Raw genomic sequence first — 18,766 nt, 5'->3', positions numbered from 1 at the left:
AAAAAAAAAAAAACCATAATATACCAATTTCAAAAACCCAACGGTAAGATTTTAATACCCTAAATCACTCTTAAAAAAAATTAGGCAAAGCTGGACTCATGTTATCTAGCTTGCCACAAATAAAAACACAAAGGAGAGTTTTTAGCAGAACTGTAGAACTGCTACATGGTGATTCAGCTTCGAAATTCAGCTTCGAGATCCCGCATCGAAGATAATGTAAGTTTTTAGTTCAAGTGATTTTGTCAAATCTAACTCATAAATTCCTGAAAAAAACAATGGTATATGAATGTGTTTTTAATGGTAATTAAATTTGTTTGAATTGATGATAAGTTGTAGTTGCTTGATATTGATGAATCATACTTTGTTGTTGGTGAGAACGTAGATCTGAACGACGGAGATAACTAGGCGTTTTTCTTTGATAATTTCAACAAATTCTATATTTACGTAGTATTAAGAACGTTATAAGTTGTATGCTACCCCATATGGTTAAACAATAAATTGTTAGTTTATTATAAATTTCCTTGTATATATTATGTTTGTATGTTTTATATATAAATACCGTGCCAGATAATTCGGTGTATGGCAGCATTGTATAAAACCCTAAACGTTTTTCGTATTTTGTACAACAGTGATATACGTGGGAGTTCTGTATGGCTTGGGTAGACCTAAACGAAAGTGTCCCTGATCTGAATGAAAATGTTCCTGAAAGCTCACAATATAGATTAATAACTGATGGACAAGAAGTTATCGTTAACCCTCCTAGTGTAGGGATGTGTTTTACAACGGGCCATGAGTTTTTCGAATTTTGTCAGTTGTATGCCTTCAAAGAAGGATTTGAGATGTTTATCAAAAGTAATAAGCTGAAAAAAGAGTACAAAGAAAAGGGAGTATCTAAGTCTGGTGTGGGAAAGTATGAGGCAAAGCCTCATATGATGGAACTTATTAGATTAAAATGCAAGAAGGGAGGGGTGAAAAAAGGTGTTGGGTCTAATGTGACCGGTTGTAAGATGAATATTTACGGTGTAAGTAGATATGGGCTATTTACTATATTGACTTGTGACTTGCAACACAATCATCCTTTAAATCCTGACTGTAGTAGACTGATGGTTAATTATAGATGTATAGACGGTACTACATTTAAGAGGGCGATGATCAATGACATGGGTGGTGTTAGCATAAGTAAGAACTTTGGTACGCATCTAATTGAAAAGGGAGGTTATGAAAATATTACATTTAATAATAGAGACTTAAGGAACGCAATCAACGTCGAACGTCGTTCATCAAGATTTAGTGCTGCGGATGCCGCAGGACTCGATGCTTACTTTAAGGCACAACGTGATTTGCATCCCGAGTTTTATAGCTCAATACAAGTAGATGATGATGGTGTTTTTACGAATGCATTTTGGTCGGATGCACGTAGTAGGGGTACATGCAAATATTTTGGGGATGTTATTACTTTTGATACTACTTTCGCATGCAACCGGTACGTGTTTTAATTAAGTTTTTATTGATTAAAATTCTTTGTAATTGTACTTTGGTCCATTTGTTTGAAAAAGTAATATCCAATACATTTATATTTTTTTAGGTATCGGATTCCATTTGCTCCATTCATTGGTGTAAACCATCATGGCAAATCAATTATATTTGCTGCGGCCTTAATTTCCCATGAAAATACTCCCTCATTTGTTTGGGTATTTGAAGAATTCCTGAAGTGTATGGGGAAGGCACCACTAGGCATCTTAACCGACCAAGACAAAGCAATTTGTAGAGCAATTGAGCTAGTCTTCCCGGGCGTCCGTCACAGACTATGTTTGTGGCACATGCTCCAGAATGCTAGTAAGAACCTAGGTAGTCTCAGTGATTGGAAGAAAATAGACACCCTGATCAGAACTGCAATACATGATCTGATTGATCCAGATGAGTTCGATGAAGCTTGGTGTCATGTGATGGATGAGTACGGTTTAAGGGGTCCTGGGTGGATGAAGGACGCGTATGATAACAGGCGTCAGTGGGCTCCGGCATATAATAGAGGAAAGTTTTGGGCAGGTATGTCTTCTACACAAAGGAGTGAGGGTATGAATAGATTTTTTAAAACTCACGTGAACTTAGATTGTGGTTTAGTTTTGTTCATTCATAATTATGAATATTGTATGAGGATAAAAGCTGAGGAAGAGAAACAAGATAATTTTGATAACATTGATAAGCCTGCTAAGATTGATGTTGATAAGAGTGTTTTAGTTGAGTATGTATTGGTTAAGACGTACACTAGTGAGAAGTTTGCTGAGGTTGTTAAAGAGCGTAGAGGATTGACACACACAAATGTCACGAAAACCTCATGTCATGGATCAGTGGTGTTGTATAGAGCTGATGAAAAACTAACCTCACCGTTTTGGCGGAAAAGGTTTAAAAGTTATGATGTTAGGGTGGATAAGGAAAATGGTGATTTACATTGCTCTTGTAACTTGTTTGAATTTACGGGAATACTTTGTAGACATATAATGCGTGCAATGGATGTAGAGGATTTTCAATTTGTTCCAGAAAAGTACATACTACAACGGTGGATGAAGTGTGTTAGGTCGTACGAGAGCATTCGAGTATCTTACTTCGACCCTCTTGAATCTATCAGATTGGGCAAAGCCAAAGAGCTTTCACAACGGCATAATTACTTGTCTGAATTAGCTATGCGTAATGATGATGCACTTCGGTTGTACAAGGAGGCTATGGATGTTGTGCGGCTAAAAATGGAGGATGTAGTCGGAATACGAAAGACTGGGGAAAAAGGGGACGACCTTATATGTTGGTGGGACCCAGATGCGAGAAATGTATTTGGTCGTCGAAGGCTACGTCCACGAGAATTTGGTGAGAGAGCCAGATTAAGGGATGTAGAACCGGTCGTGGACGAGAACAGGATCAAAACACCGGTTGACAAACGGCATACTGGTAGGGCAAAGACAAAAAGGAATGCTCCTTTTGGTGGAAAGGCCGGTGGGAATTCTAAGAACAAAAAAGTGGTTACTGAAGAGGAAGTTATTGCTAATGAGGTAAAATTTATATTTTATTTGTTTGGTGATTCGTATCGTATATGCAAGTCCTCATTAGGAAATATAACTTTACTTTTCTACTTAAATGTTGTTTGTGCAATGTAGGAACTTATTTGCAACGCATTTGGAAATCTTCCAAGTTACCGTGCTAGGCAACAACACGCGAATCACGTTGGGGGTACATATGCGGAGAACGTCCCACAAAGTTCTAATGTACATCCTTCTCAAAGTTCTCAAGCACACCCGTCCCAATTACATTTGTCTCAGGATTATTCACAGTCATTTGAATTTGATATTAACGATTGGCGCACCAGATTTTAAATGTTTTGTGTAAATGTAATTTAATTTGATTTCTTCAAAGATATATTTTCGTTTAAACGGTATTTTAAGAATTGAATTTTTTAATCCAATCCTCCCTTTTTGCTATGTACTTTACGTTATGTCCATATATGTAATTGATGTAACCTCAATTACTTTGTCAGTGTAAAAAAAAAAAAATACAAAATGAGTTGTATTAGGCGTCGAACCCACAACCAACGGGTAGACAATATGGGAAATGAGGAGGAAAGAGTAACCATTGTGACAGTGAGGCTAAGCAAGTGCTATTTGTGGGCAACAATACTATTTATTGTATACTTTATATTACTTAATAATGTACATACAACGAATCTATTACACTGGGAAACAATTATTAAAACAACGACTTCATTATACTAGTCTTACCAAATGTAAACATGATGTGTTTGGTCATTGTAGTCAAAATATGCATTCCCATGTCATGCTAAACTCAGCCCCTTATTTTTTGTAATATATGAATATTATTTATTGGAAACAACATGATCCATCAATGACATGTTAGAACTAGGTGAATATAAGGGTGTGTTCAATCCCTCCATTTCAAAGTAAAAGTAATTATAAGAGATTACTACATCACAAAGAATGGCTACTAGTGTAAACAAAATCACAACGAGATGCAGTGAAATCGATTCGATGTTGAGTGGGGGAATAACAATCGGTGAAGTGACTGAGGTGTGTGGCGAAAATGCATCAGGTAAGACTCAATTTTGCCTTCAAATTAGTCTCTCTTGTCAATTGCCGCCTTCAAGGGGTGGTATTTGTTCCTCGGCTATATATATCCATTCACTTGGTCCCTTTCCCATACGTCGTTTAAGTAGATTAGTTCCATATGTTTTAGGGGACCTTGAAACATTAAATGGAAATCCTTTGGATTACATAACTACAAAGCAAGTTGACACTCCTCATGAAATACCGGATGTGCTAGAATGGACTGTAAAACTTATTAAAATGTCTCAAAATTCATCAATGCCAATCCGCGTTGTTGTTATTGATTCAATAGGTAGTATGTTCACTGGTCATTTTGAAAACAATGTTGTTGGCTCAACCGAAAGAAAGGATCTTATACAAGCTATTGGTTATGGGTTACGTACAATTGCCGCATCCAATCATGTTGCCGTTGTTGTGGCTAACAATGTGATTGACGTATTTCCATCTGATCACGATACAACGCAAAATTTCATTATATCGTCCGGGAGAAAGGTCCGTCCGGCTTTGGGCGCCTCATGGACACGCAATGTACGCACTCGTCTAATGTTGTCCAAAAGATTTAATTCGTTTACCCAACAAATTGACAGATTTATAAACATTGCATTTTCACCATCATTAGAGGTAGATGCATGTATGTTCAACATCACTGAAGAGGGGATTGTCGGTGTTTGTAGTTAAAAGATACTAAGAAATTGTGCCAATAAGACCAATGAACATTAGAAAATGTTTAACATGTTTAAAAGACGCAGTTATGCTGCGAGTAATACGCTACTAAATTTTTTGTTAATGAAATCCTACCATACAACCAAATCAATAACCATCATTGTCCGTCAGTCAATTTCCTTATTAGCTCGTCCACTTTGATTTCATTGTGTGGGTTTGTAACTAGCCGTCCGAGCATGTAATTCCGGACGTCCCTCACCTCCTCTACGTAGCCCTAGTCATAATTAATGAACACACGGTTAGTGTAGTGATTAATAAAAAAAAATTAAAACAACTTATTTCCACATGTAAATTAAATAGTCTTACCTCCAACCACTCTGCCACGTTCTCAACGGATGACAAGAGGTAGATCATACACAGTACACCCCCGTCCTGGCGACATTTCTCTTTTGGTCCATTTGACCATAGATCAAAAGAGGCAGTATTTAAGGTCAATTCATCATTTTTTAATCCCAAGTGCGATTGAAAACCCAAAAACATACGTTCCTGTTACAATTGGGTTATATCGAATTAATACGAGATTAAGGCGGAAGTATGTTTCCCGAAAATAGCAGTACGTACCAGTTTGTATACGAATTTATCCGTAGCATTTAAACCCATAACCTTTTGCCTTGGTGCAAAAATAGTCATTTTCAACATATTTGAGTTAAGATCCTCCTTATGCGCAACACGGTCCACTTTAACAACCACCCACCGTCCTCGGCGTTTAATCGGGACATAAAGCTGATTGCACAACATAGAGTTAATAGCCGTAAACCACCATTTCTGTGCGAAAATAAGACTACTTACCTTTTGTATTGCACCCAAATCAATCTGGTAGTAGTTGATGTCCTCAAGTAGTTGCTTTGATTTCATTAACAAAGCTTCTGTGTAGTTCTCACTTGATTCTTCAAGGTCTAACAATTCACCCTACGTTTTAAACATCCATAGCATTACTTCGTATATAAGGTTAATGGGTGTCTACTACTATGTATTTGCATAATAAGCTTACCATGAGATCTGGCATAAGCACGTAAGACCTTATGCCAACTCCGGAGGTCGTATCAGCATTCAAACACGCGCACCATGCAGACATCACCTAACCAATAAGACAATGTTAGTATGAGAAAACTAATCCAGAGACCTATTAACTAATTACAAAATGCAACCCCCATACATTATCATGTACTTCGCCTTTGGACTTAAAGGACGTTTGAAGCATGATCCGATCAATCGTGATATCACCAGCTTTAAACACCATTTGGTTTGGAAACTTGTTCACGGTCAAAATCATAGTTGAAATCTTTAACGTTCTTGGTTCAATGACAGTTTTATGCTGTAAAGCATCTGGCATGGAAAGTCCATCATCGCTGCCAGTTGTGTAATCATCAACAACTCCAACACTGTCAATGTCATCACCCGTGTTGTTTTGAGGTTCCTCAACACCATCATCCTCATTCAGGTTTCTGTTTTCAGGCCCCGTAGCGTATTCCTCGTCCTGATGAGGACCATCAAGGTCATCAATGTTTTTATTGGCAGCTCTATAACTTCGTCCACGCCTTGTATCATAAGCATTTTGTTGTACGGAGCCTTCAAGTGTGGCCTGTGTAGTTTAGTGATAATTATCACGGTGAAGTAGGTTGTAACAAAAACCAGTTACAACAAACAATAATATAATAAAGACTCGTACCTTCCTCTTCCTCTTGCCCCGGCATCTATAATCCACGTTCCTTGATCGACTATCCGCTTTGGTTGACGCTTTAGAGGGTAACATTGGTGTACCAGTCCTCTTACTAAGAAGTGTTCGTTCAGCAAGGGCATCCCATGGGGTCCGCTCTAACGGCTTGCCAATGGGGTATGGTTTCCCATACTCAACATTCAGTACAACCTAAATAGGCGTATAAATGATCACTACTGAATAACATATATTGTTCAATACAACAAAAAAGTTAGATATTGGTTTTTACCTCTGCATGGCCATATTCGCCATCCGGTCCCAAATCTTGTGCAATAGCGTTTGTGACATCATCTTGTAGCCATGCCCCTAATCTAGGTGTATCAGTTTTCCAAGCCAACGGAGTAACACCATACTTTAACCTGTCCAGGTAAGCAATCTGCCAAAAGATGGAGTAGTTATCATTCGCGGGGAGGAATAAGTAATTACAAAAAAAAAAAAAACACGGACGATGCGCACAACGTCTATCCTCACTAACCATTAAAATAATCGAAGATGGTCTTCCCTTCTCCTTCTCATGACCTGCAATCCAGTCGTAAAGAAACCCACACCAATTCCAGTCTCGGGGTGTTGTAAAGTATGTTGATTTCAGTAGTGCCAATAATTTGATGGATATGAAGTTGTATTTGGTCATGCAAAACAAGCAACCAAATGACAGTAGTATGAAATCGCGAAGAAAAACCATCTCATCCTGAACCTCCCATAAACACTTGTTATACAACCAGACATAGTCTATTCCTCCATCCTTTTCCCTGACGTACTCCTTAAACAATTTTCCAAGTTCCTTATCGGTCTTATTTAAAAAGGGGATTCTATAAACCCCTACAGGAATTCCAGTGATCCAAGAAACCATTCTCTCATCAATCACTATCTCATAATCATCGCGTATGCGAAGCACTCGTCTTTTCCAATCCCACCTACTCTCTAACCAGGTAATGAAATATCTATCTACCTTACTTATTTTTAGGTTCAAAATAGACCCAAAACCAGCAGCTATGACCCAATCCTTCCTTATAGGACACAACTCGGTTAGGATGTCACAAACAAGGCCAGGGTACGTCCGTAGGGCAGTGTGCTGAAATATTTCAAAAATTACAACACAATGTCAATCAAAATAGTTTAAATGAGTTAGGATAATGTCAATCAAAAATTTACACAAAGTACAGATAATGTTGTACGACCAATACCTTAGTTCGTGGCCCCTGTTCCTTTGGTGGTCTACCTGGTCCGCCCTTTACCCATTTACCACCCGTTTTTTTTTTTTGAACTGTTGCTGTTTTAACCGTTCGTGGACGACCATGCTTGTTTTGAACCTTACCCTCTTCAACCGGCAGATCATTGTTTACTCCAGAAGCAGCATTACCCGCATTGGGTAATATTGGATCGCTTTCAATTGTATTATTAGTTTGTTGACCCTCGATATCCTACAACAAAAAGTTTGGTTAAAGATAATCATCTTTGTACCCACAAACAATGGCAACGAATATATGAAAAGTTGCCTACCCCTCTGTTCGTGCCCGTGGGAGCCTCATAAGGTATGTCACATTGGTTGTCAGGATTGGAATAGTTAATGTCGTTCCATATGTTGTCCTACAAAACATAAAATGTGTTGTCAAGCGGTGTTGTGATTATTTCTTAATAAGTGATTTAAATATTTCGTATGGATAAATCAAACCAAATCAATATAGGGATGCAGTCATTACCTGTGAGAAATCTTCGAAAGTTAAATTATCATCAAAATTGAAATTTAATGGTTGACTATTGTTCACCGCAAATGCGGGGTTTTCAAATTCACCGCGAACATCAGTGACACTATTAATTGTGTTTGACTCCTATAACAGAAAAAAACAAGAGTTTTTTTTTTTGGTAAAGAAGGTATAACTATACAACGAAAAACAAAAGTTAACCAATAAATAATTTTTAGTCACCAGTTCAACACAATCTTACCCCCAACAAGGGCTGCATACAAATTGGTTCATTGCTAGTGAAATCATCACCGGACTTGTTAATTCCACTACTTTTCTGGGTGTTCTTATCAATGAAATTAGAATCCTACAAATTAAAATCAATCCACATAGTGAATAAAAAAATTCAAAAAAGATAAACATGTAATTCATACTCAAGGCTCACTGGTTTTACAAACAATACCTCAGTTTCATTGCCCACGAACTGTCCAATTGGATCGACAGTTTCTTGTTCGAGCTAACAAAGGTTTTTATAGGAACACTAATTAGAGAAGCGCTACTAACAATAATTAGTTACGATAAATCTAAAATTACAAGTTAAGTGATACTGTACCTCTGAGAGTTGAGAAGGTTGGGTGGATTGGGACTTGTGCGGCTGGCCGGAGTTAGAGTCATCGTCGTCGGAGTCATCCCTGTAGCACGCCGCTAGTTTAAGAATGCAATCGTAGTGCGTATGCGCCGGATCTGCCTCCCTGGGGGTTTTATTACACACAATTCAAACATTAACAACGGAGCAACACAAACAAATCAATAAATTCCGGGTTTTTAATGTGGAATAGCTACATGCAACACTCAAACATAGCTTCAACACTTCACTTTTTGGCGAATTTAATACTTCGGTTACACAATTATGTAATGGTTGAAACAAATTAAGAACTTACATTTCAATTGGCTCAAAGAAACTCTTGACGAATTTTCCTATGTTTCCGGCGAACGAATATCGGATGTTCACCTTGTTGGGGTGGGTTTTGGAGTGTGAACAGAGATGAGAAGATTGAGTGCTTCTTTTTTTTTTTTGGCAGATTTTCAAAACGGAGACACTTTTTGCAATGAATGGCACGCGTTTGATTCTTCCTATACACAAAAGAAAAGCAAAATGTACTTTTGTTGACATTAATTACACTATTATCTTTCCCTTTTTTTATTTAACTTTAATTCAAATTCATTTAATTTTTGTCGGTCTTAATGTTTTTTATTGTATTATAAATACACATAGCTAAGGACACCGTTAACTTTAAATTGTATGTATACGTTTAATTTCACTTGCCAAGACATATTTTAGGTGAGTATTAGGCCCGATTAGAAATTATGTGTAAATTTCTAACTAAAAGTCCATTATCGTTCACTAAGGGTTAAATAGGTAAAACAATAAACACTTCACTCACTTAAATCGAATCACTAGACGGTTTGTTTCAATACGGGGTGATTAGGTTTAGTTGGCCATTTGGTCCGATCAAAGTAGAACCAATTGTATCGACGGATTAGGAACAAACAAGAGTTACAAGTGTTAATCTGGTCTTGAATACTCGAATCAAATCTCATTAAATGGTGTCGTTCCACACAGGGTGATTAGGTTTAGGTGAACATTCGTTCCGATCAAAGGTCAACCAATTGAACAAAACAATAAACACTTCACTCACTTAAATCGAATCACTAGACGGTTTGTTTCAATACGGGGTGATTAGGTTTAGTTGGCCATTTGGTCCGATCAAAGTAGAACCAATCGTATCGACGGATTAGGAACAAACAAGAGTTACAAGTGTTAATCTGGTCTTGAATACTCGAATCAAATCTCATTAAATGGTGTCGTTCCACACAGGGTGATTAGGTTTAGGTGAACATTCGTTCCGATCAAAGGTCAACCACTTGAACAAAACAATAAACACTTCACTCACTTAAATCGAATCACTAGACGGTTTGTTTCAATACGGGGTGATTAGGTTTAGTTGGCCATTTGGTCCGATCAAAGTAGAACCAATTGTATCGACGGATTAGGAACAAACAAGAGTTACAAGTGTTAATCTGGTCTTGAATACTCGAATCAAATCTCATTAAATGGTGTCGTTCCACACAGGGTGATTAGGTTTAGGTGAACATTCGTTCCGATCAAAGGTCAACCAATTGAACAAAACAATAAACACTTCACTCACTTAAATCGAATCACTAGACGGTTTGTTTCAATACGGGGTGATTAGGTTTAGTTGGCCATTTGGTCCGATCAAAGTAGAACCAATTGTATCGACGGATTAGGAACAAACGAGAGTTACAAGTGTTAATCTGGTCTTGAATACTCGAATCAAATCTCATTAAATGGTGTCGTTCCACACAGGGTGATTAGGTTTAGGTGAACATTCGTTCCGATCAAAGGTCAACCACTTGAACAAAACAATAAACACTTCACTCACTTAAATCGAATCACTAGACGGTTTGTTTCAATACGGGGTGATTAGGTTTAGTTGGCCATTTGGTCCGATCAAAGTAGAACCAATTGTATCGACGGATTAGGAACAAACAAGAGTTACAAGTGTTAATCTGGTCTTGAATACTCGAATCAAATCTCATTAAATGGTGTCGTTCCACACAGGGTGATTAGGTTTAGGTGAACATTCGTTCCGATCAAAGGTCAACCACTTGAACAAAACAATAAACACTTCACTCACTTAAATCGAATCACTAGACGGTTTGTTTCAATACGGGGTGATTAGGTTTAGTTGGCCATTTGGTCCGATCAAAGTAGAACCAATTGTATCGACGGATTAGGAACAAACAAGAGTTACAAGTGTTAATCTGGTCTTGAATACTCGAATCAAATCTCATTCTGATCTTGGTTACCAAGGTTGTCTAGGTTAATTTGACTCTTGAACCCAATCAAATCATGTTAAAGTGACGAAGACTTTAGACATTCATTTCACTTTAGTTAAATACAAAATAAAGATCTGATGTTATACAAATTAAATCTTTAACCCATTATAGTCATACATAATATTATACAACTTAAACCTTTAACCCATTAAACTTCACTTATGCAAAGTATCGAAGCTAGTGCTATATAGCACATTTTACAATGCAACCACTTTTCAGCTTTTGGGACTACCAATGCAAATGTCTGGCGGGAAAACTACGCTATTCAATATATAACGAAACTACTTTACATACAACCATGTTTGTCTACGATTATCTACGTAATTAACAACAAAACTATTAATTTGGTCTGAAAAATTCATAACGACGTGATAAACAACACACTAAATTACGCCTAATTAGTTCTACTTTTCCCGCCAGAAAACACATGTGCTCCAAATCCATATATGGTGCATTGGTGCATATATATACATAAGACATACAAAATGAAATAGCAATTCAACAACTACAAACAAACCACGAATACAATTTGTTGAACATTTAAGTACATCAAGAACTATTGTGGGAATGGCACCGGTGAATCGAAGAGGTAAGCTAACTCATGGCGTCACAAGTTCGTCAAGAATGAAGGAAATATCAAAAATTCGAGTATGTGGAAAAGGTAAGCTAACTCCTACTAAAACGGCGTTTTAATATTATTAGCGAGTTACACTTAAAATAGCCTAATATAACATGGATTTCGGACATGTTTGTTGTAGATGTACCATCTACACCCCGTTGGTGTAAGTACTTGGCGGTGGAACTTCAACAGGAGCAATTCAAAATTGATTGGAGGAGATTTATGCGGTTCATTATCAAGCGTTTAGGACCTTCTGAAACTTCCAAGATAGTAAGCGATCTACGATGCGCTCCTAATGTAAGTGAAGTATTTATGGAAGAACGTGACTATTACTTAGTTGAGAATTGGTCTTTTGAAAAAATTAAACCAAACCAGAAGGGAGATCGACTAATTGCGGTAGCAAAAGCGGATGATCGACTACTAAAGCGAGAACCTTTAGAAGAGGACGAATTTTTGCTCAAGGAAGGGAAACAGAAAAAGATAGTGTTCGTTGATTTAACACAAGAAGACTAGGGAATTTTGTTGTAGAAGTGGTTACATGCAACGTTTATCGTATGCACTTTCTTAAATATTACGTTGTACGGCTTGAAAAAGTTTTTATATTAAAATCAATGACGTCTTTGTTTATTTCGTATTGAAATATAATTTTTTTTATATTCGTCGTATTGCTTTTGCTTTTGCTTTTGCATATACTATTTCGACATTTACGGGAATTGTGGGGAATACTTTGTAAATATCACCAGCAACCACACTTAGTTTACCGGAAACCAAAATCTCCTTTCTTCAAATTAATCTACACAACCAGATCTGAGTTCAAATTTTTTGGCAGATAATGAATAATCAAAGAGGACTGTCGCTATTAAGGTATGTTAATCGATTACCTTTATCTGGGTTTGTTTTTGTTTTTTAATTTGTTGAATATTTTGTAATTGAATCGTTTTATCGCAGAGAACCAATAACACAGACCGCCAAAATATGGCTTGTAGTTTGGCGTGAGGGGAAAATTGTTTTCCATCCACGCCGCCAATATAGAAAAGGGTCGTCAAAATTGTATATGATAGCAACGACCATATTAAACTTCAACTATCTGCATAATATAATTAGATCTATGGGATACTATGACTACAAGATCTGGTATGTCGCCGACATTAAAAAATTTCACAGCGAAGGGAGGTTACTTTCAAATTCAGAAGACTTTCAGGCAATGGTGGATTTGGGTCTGAAGAAAAGATTGGTTAACATCATTATCCAACACACTAACTATGCGGCAACTCATCCAACTGGGAAAAAAAAGAAAAATGTTACAAATCTAAGTCCAATTAAAAAGGTATGTTTATGCCGATTAAGGTATTTAGATTTTTAAAGTTTGTCTTATTATAGTAACTAAAATTCATTTTTGTTGTATAGCCGAATATCAATGCACAACAGCATACGGAGGCTAATGAAGGGGAACATAACGACTATGGTCAATGTTCGACAACGGTTAGTGACATTTTATGAGTTACATATGTAATATTATTTAAATATGATCGACGTTTTTAGAAATAGGGATTGTATAATTAGAAATGTATGGATTTTTTTTTAATTAAAATGTTTATAGTTTTAAATAAATCACTAAATTCATGTACTGTATTGTTTTTTTTTTTGGTCAGATTCCTGGAATGGGTTGTGGTATAAGTCAATTTGCACAAATGCTTGCAAAATTAACAGAACCACAAAAAAAATGGGTGGTGGAAATGGGTTTCGAGGAACTATTGTATATAAGGGTCAATCATATTGACGCAACATTTGGTTATTGGATCATGTCTAGGTTTGACCCGGACAACTTAGAGCTGAAGATACGGGACAATTACTACGTTAAAATAGACGAGGAAACAATTAGTTGGGTTTTAGGTTTAAATTCGGGGAAGCACCTTTTGCTACCAAATAATTCTTCAAAACTTGTAGATATTCACACAAAGAGGCAGTATAAACAAAACACATCTTATGGTGCGGTTACAGAATCTGAGGTTTATTCAAAAATAATCGACTGTCATATAGACAAGAATAGTTTCAAAAAACATTTCTTACTATATGCTTTAGGAACTCTCCTTTGTCCTACACAAAAATGTGGTTGGATAAGCCCGATACATATCACCGTCTTAGACAAAGCTTCAGAGGCAACAAAGTATAATTGGGCAGCATATGTGTTGGATTGGCTTGTCAAATACGGGGAAAAATTCAAAAATTCAATTCAGGGCTATGGTGGATGCACACTACTACTGCTTGTAAGTTATAACAACATTAATAACAAACACTCGTTTGTTTATGAAAACCATAGGTATACATGTACCTAACAACAATTATTTCCCTTAAAAATAACAGATCATATACATCGATAGGCTAGCATCGTCCAGAGCTGATCTGAACATGGCACCCGACGCCTGCCGCGTACGAGTATGGGACCAACAGGACATTGACAGGACATTAAAAGCAGATCAAGGACCAAATGGTGATTACGGATTTGGACCCGTCATTGAAGAATTTGTGTATGGGAATATTTAATAATTGTCGTCGACTTTGTTTGCAAACAATTTTCAAGTATGTGTCCAAATAACTTTCCTATAGTTTTATTAATTTGTTGTATTCATTTTAGTTATCCTATCTCCCACGATTAGATTTTTTAATTTTTTATTATTTAACTAGGTTAGGTTTTCGTTGTATTGTTATTAGATTATTATTTTTTTATTCAAGTTACATTGCAACGGTAACAATCTGGACTTCTATATAATGACCGTTTCTGTGGGATATCTACTTACATTACGTGCCAAAAAAAAAAAAAAAACAAAAATTAACATTTAGTAAGAATATATATGGCTATTGAGCAAGGAACACCCAATTCGGCAAATTCTTCGCGAGGCAGTTCTTGTAAGGCACAGCAAGTTCAATGTTACCATGGTTACAAGGCCAAGCTACAAACATGCAAACACACAAAAAACAAGGGCCAACAATTTTACTCTTGCCCGGTATGGAAGGTAATATAATCGATTCATTAGGTAGATTTAAATCACTTTTTCCCAACATTTTGGTTTTCAGAATGATGATCGGTTTTTTTACAGGATGATACTTGTGGTTTTTTCTTTTGGGAAAGTGAGGTAAACGGTAACATTCTAGATGAGCTACAAGATGAGAATTGTAATCTCAAGCAAGAAACTGTGCGCTTGAAATTCCAAGTTGAAAAGATATTTCTAGAAAATAAAATGCTGTTGGAAAAAGTTGCATATTTGGAGGCAAGGAATGAGGATATCATGCTACGCTTTTATGAATCAAAATCAAATGAAAAACTAAGTTTTAGAATGTGCGTTATTTTGACATTCTTTGTATTATTTTTTTCTCTAAATACTTGGAGAGTGTAACAGTAGATAATAAAGTAGGGGTTTCTTTGGACGCAATATATTTCTTTATTATTTTTTTGGTTACAGGTTTTTATTCTAGTTTTATTGTTAATTACCGAATAATGGAATGTATTGATTTAAATTATAAATTCGGTTCAAAAAAATAAAATAATAAAATACACATCATTTTTATAAGACATACAAATGTATAACATAATAGGGGAGGTATCATCATACATTATATAAAAACGTACAACACAATGATGGGGAGTCAAAATTGATCTACAACGTAAAATTAATTACTCAGTAACGTTTAGAACTACAAGGAGTGCTTAACTAGAAATTTGCATGACAATTGCCAATGGCTTTGCCTCACTGTCACAATGGTTACTAGCATTATCAATAGCTCTTTCATTCATCCACGCTGAGGTACAGGGTTCGAGCCTTGAGAACCTCTATTTTTCAATTTTTTTTTGGGCACCTTTTAAAACTGAATATTTACATTACGAAGGGTTTTACACTGCTCGAGTTGCCCTAATACACGAGCCATGCAGTGATAATTTAAGCCTCACAGCAAATGTAACTTAGTCCTATTAATCTTCTCAGCTAACAAAATATAAATAGGATACTGTGCTACCTTTTAATTTGGATATGTTTTTATGTTTTACAATATTTTTAAATAATATTTAATTTATTCATATGATCATTTAAATTCGATATTGGTAATTTAAGGCGTGTTTGTTAAACGCTCGTTTATTAAGGCACGTTTGGTAATACCTCGGCTAGGCTCGAGCTTGAACTTAAACAAGCTACTCGTGACCTAAGCTAAAACAACGGAAAAATGAAAGCTCATTTAAGCTCCGCTCGAGCTCGAGATCGGAAATTTCTCATCAAGCCTAATCCTAGGTCGAACACCGAAATACTCGGTTGAGCTCGGCTCGTTGACATAACATGCAAAAAGATCTGATAACAATATTAGATAGATATATTATAAATTATATACTTATTTAAATCAATAAATTTTTCATTACCACTCTTTAAAATATGAGTTTTTTACGATAATTTACATTGTTATATCTATCTAATATTGTTAATGTCGTTATAAAACTAACATGCGAAATAAAACAATATTTATACCAACTTATCTGATTTTTTCTTTTACTAGTAAATAAACCAAATGAATTTTACACAATTGTGAAAAAATTTACCAAAATTGTTTACGAATTTTTTCAGAAAATACATAAAAATGAACCCACTTTTATTGCATTATTGCGCTGGCTTCCTCTAATTTATTACATGCACCACGCGTCTCACTTATATCAATAAAGCTGATTTACTTTTTCGTTTTTCAACGAAAGTAAATTTGTTCAAAATCATATACAACAAAACTGTAAATAGCAACAATTAATTGTTCACAGCTGGGGAATGCTCTAACATCTCAATACAACTTAACTCATTTGGCAGTGTGAAAATAAAATCCGAAAGTTCAAAAGTTTCTCGTATTACAATAACAATTCAAGCCTCACATTATAGTTTACATTGCCCTAAAACACTTACTTGGAAACACATTATAAATAGGATCTTCAAGTTCACTTGAAAAATCCTACTTCACCTTTCTTCCACCCAACACTCTCCAAAACCCTCAAGTTTCCACCAAAAACCACTCAACAATGGAGGAGATCAAGGTAATTAAACATTTTCTTTTTTTTAGTTACTCAAATGGGAGGTTGTAAGATCATGATTTCGATTTTTTTTAGTAATAGTCATTTTTTGGTAATTTTGGCAAGTTTTTTTCGTAACAAATTTACCACTAAACTTAGGGTTATTTTTGTTAATTTTACTTCAATTCTATTTAGGGTCAATTAGGCTTAATGAGTGTTAATTTTAGTTAAATTATATTGTTAATTTTGACTTGAAAATAATATTTTGTACAAAATTTAAGGTGAAAATATTAGTTACTTTCTATTCTTATTTTTGGTTTTGGTACATAATTTAGGTGAGAAGTTTTAATTATGTTTGTTAGTGTTATTATTCCGAAATTTTGAAAATTATGTTTTGGTCTTTATTTTGATTTTAATTTAGGTTGCGTAATGTTAGTTTTAGTTAAACAACAATTCCTAACTAAAATGTTCAATGTTGTAGGCGCATGATGTGTTTTATAACGAACTCATTTTAGCTCTTCATATTTTCCCGATTTTTTCGGCCCGTCAAGGGAAAATAATTCGAGCTGTTTGCAAGGAATGGAAACGTATTTGGGACGACGACGATTACGGGGAGTCGTTGCGTAGGTTGTTCGCTGAGGAATAGGTTTTCGGCAATAGACTAATATGTAACATTTTGTTTATCGTTACTTATTAGTGTCTAATTTAAGTAGTAAAAACGGTACTTAATACTGTTTCGGAGGGGTTTAGGACTTTGGTATGACACTTTTGAATTTGTGTACGGTACTATGATGTAACATTTGTGTACGCAATTAGTATATAACAACGTACGACTGTGGACTAAAGGATATATATTATAAGTTGTTATTTTGATGTACTATTTGTTTAACAAGAAATTTTAATTATTGAATATTCTTATAACTTGCAATTATAGTTTATTAATGAAATGATTGATTTAAATTATAACTTCGGTTCAAAAAAATAAAATAATAAAATACAAAATAAATTTGGGCATCATTTTTATAAGACATACAAATGTATAACATAATAGGGGAGGTATCATCATACATTATATAAAAACGTACAACACAATGATGGGGAGTCAATATTGATATACAACGTAAAATTAATTACTCATTAACGTTTAGAACTACAAGGAGTGCTTAACTAGAAATTTGCATGACAATTGCCAATGGCTTTGCCTCACTGTCACAATGGTTACTAGCATTATCAATAACTCTTTCATTCATCCACGCTGCGGTACGGGGTTCGAGCCTTGACAACCACTATTTTTCAATTTTTTTTTTGGGCGCTTTTTAAAACAGATATTTACTTTGGAAACTCCGCAGTCATCTTCTCCGATTGGATCTTATCAAATCTGAAATGCAGAATTTTTTTTTCACAAATTAAACATTAATCAATTCGACAATATTGATTTCGTGCCCATAACAGCTCTTAATTCGAACAAAATAATCCAAAAACACGACGGAAATTGCAATCTACAGCACAGCTCTTAATTCGAACAAAATAATCCAAAAACACGACGGAAATTGCAATCTACAGCGATATTAACATGGTGACCTTAATTAAAATGGTGTATCGCCTTTCATCACCTACCATTGACAGAGATGAGATGAAATGGAAAAAAAAAATCCTTCTAACTTTGGTATCATCGACAGAAAATAAAGGAAAAAAAAACCCTCAGCCATTTGAATTTCAAATTCAAAGTGAAGCTGAAATTTCAAATTGAAATTGGGGGATGATGTGGCGATGCTGAGGTGGATTGAACCAATATATGGCCAGGGTACACAGGGACCACTTACCCTCTGTGTATCCATAGCCTTTGCGGACAATTTGACATAATGATAGTATGATACGACAATCATTACAAAACCCCTCATCATTAATTATTTTTTTTCGTATAGACAATTAAAAAAAAAATAGAAAGAAAAAATAAGACTT

At 35.5% G+C, this 18,766-nt stretch overlaps 2 protein-coding genes across 2 annotated transcripts; both read left to right on the top strand.

Moving 5' to 3' along the window:
* Positions 1–650: 650 nt before the first annotated feature.
* On the top strand, positions 651–3,362 carry LOC110788891 (protein FAR1-RELATED SEQUENCE 5-like). The gene is made up of 3 exons (XM_021993521.2): positions 651–1,483; positions 1,586–3,041; positions 3,147–3,362. Exons 1-3 carry the CDS (start codon positions 651–653, stop codon positions 3,360–3,362), a joined length of 2,505 nt encoding a protein of 834 aa, XP_021849213.2.
* A 618-nt stretch (positions 3,363–3,980) lies between these two features.
* On the top strand, positions 3,981–4,784 carry LOC130469471 (DNA repair protein XRCC3 homolog). Its single transcript, XM_056838807.1, has 2 exons — positions 3,981–4,092; positions 4,237–4,784. Exons 1-2 carry the CDS (start codon positions 3,981–3,983, stop codon positions 4,782–4,784), a joined length of 660 nt encoding a protein of 219 aa, XP_056694785.1.
* The last annotated feature ends 13,982 nt before the right edge of the window (positions 4,785–18,766 follow it).

Source organism: Spinacia oleracea, chromosome 3 (assembly GCF_020520425.1).
Source record: "Spinacia oleracea cultivar Varoflay chromosome 3, BTI_SOV_V1, whole genome shotgun sequence".
Classification (NCBI taxonomy): domain Eukaryota; kingdom Viridiplantae; phylum Streptophyta; class Magnoliopsida; order Caryophyllales; family Amaranthaceae; genus Spinacia; species Spinacia oleracea.
This window is presented reverse-complemented; position numbering and strand designations above follow the sequence as displayed.

What these genes read in the sequence shown, in the direction of transcription:
- LOC110788891 (XM_021993521.2), top strand. Translation starts at nt 651, where the DNA reads ATGGCTTGGGTAGACCTAAACGAAAGTGTCCCTGATCTGAATGAAAAT. An exon ending in ACTACTTTCGCATGCAACCG is followed by an intron (nt 1,484 to 1,585) that starts GTACGTGTTTTA and finishes ATATTTTTTTAG; the next exon opens with GTATCGGATTCCATTTGCTC. An exon ending in AGGAAGTTATTGCTAATGAG is followed by an intron (nt 3,042 to 3,146) that starts GTAAAATTTATA and finishes TGTGCAATGTAG; the next exon opens with GAACTTATTTGCAACGCATT.
- LOC130469471 (XM_056838807.1), top strand. Translation starts at nt 3,981, where the DNA reads ATGGCTACTAGTGTAAACAAAATCACAACGAGATGCAGTGAAATCGAT. An exon ending in GTGTGGCGAAAATGCATCAG is followed by an intron (nt 4,093 to 4,236) that starts GTAAGACTCAAT and finishes CATATGTTTTAG; the next exon opens with GGGACCTTGAAACATTAAAT.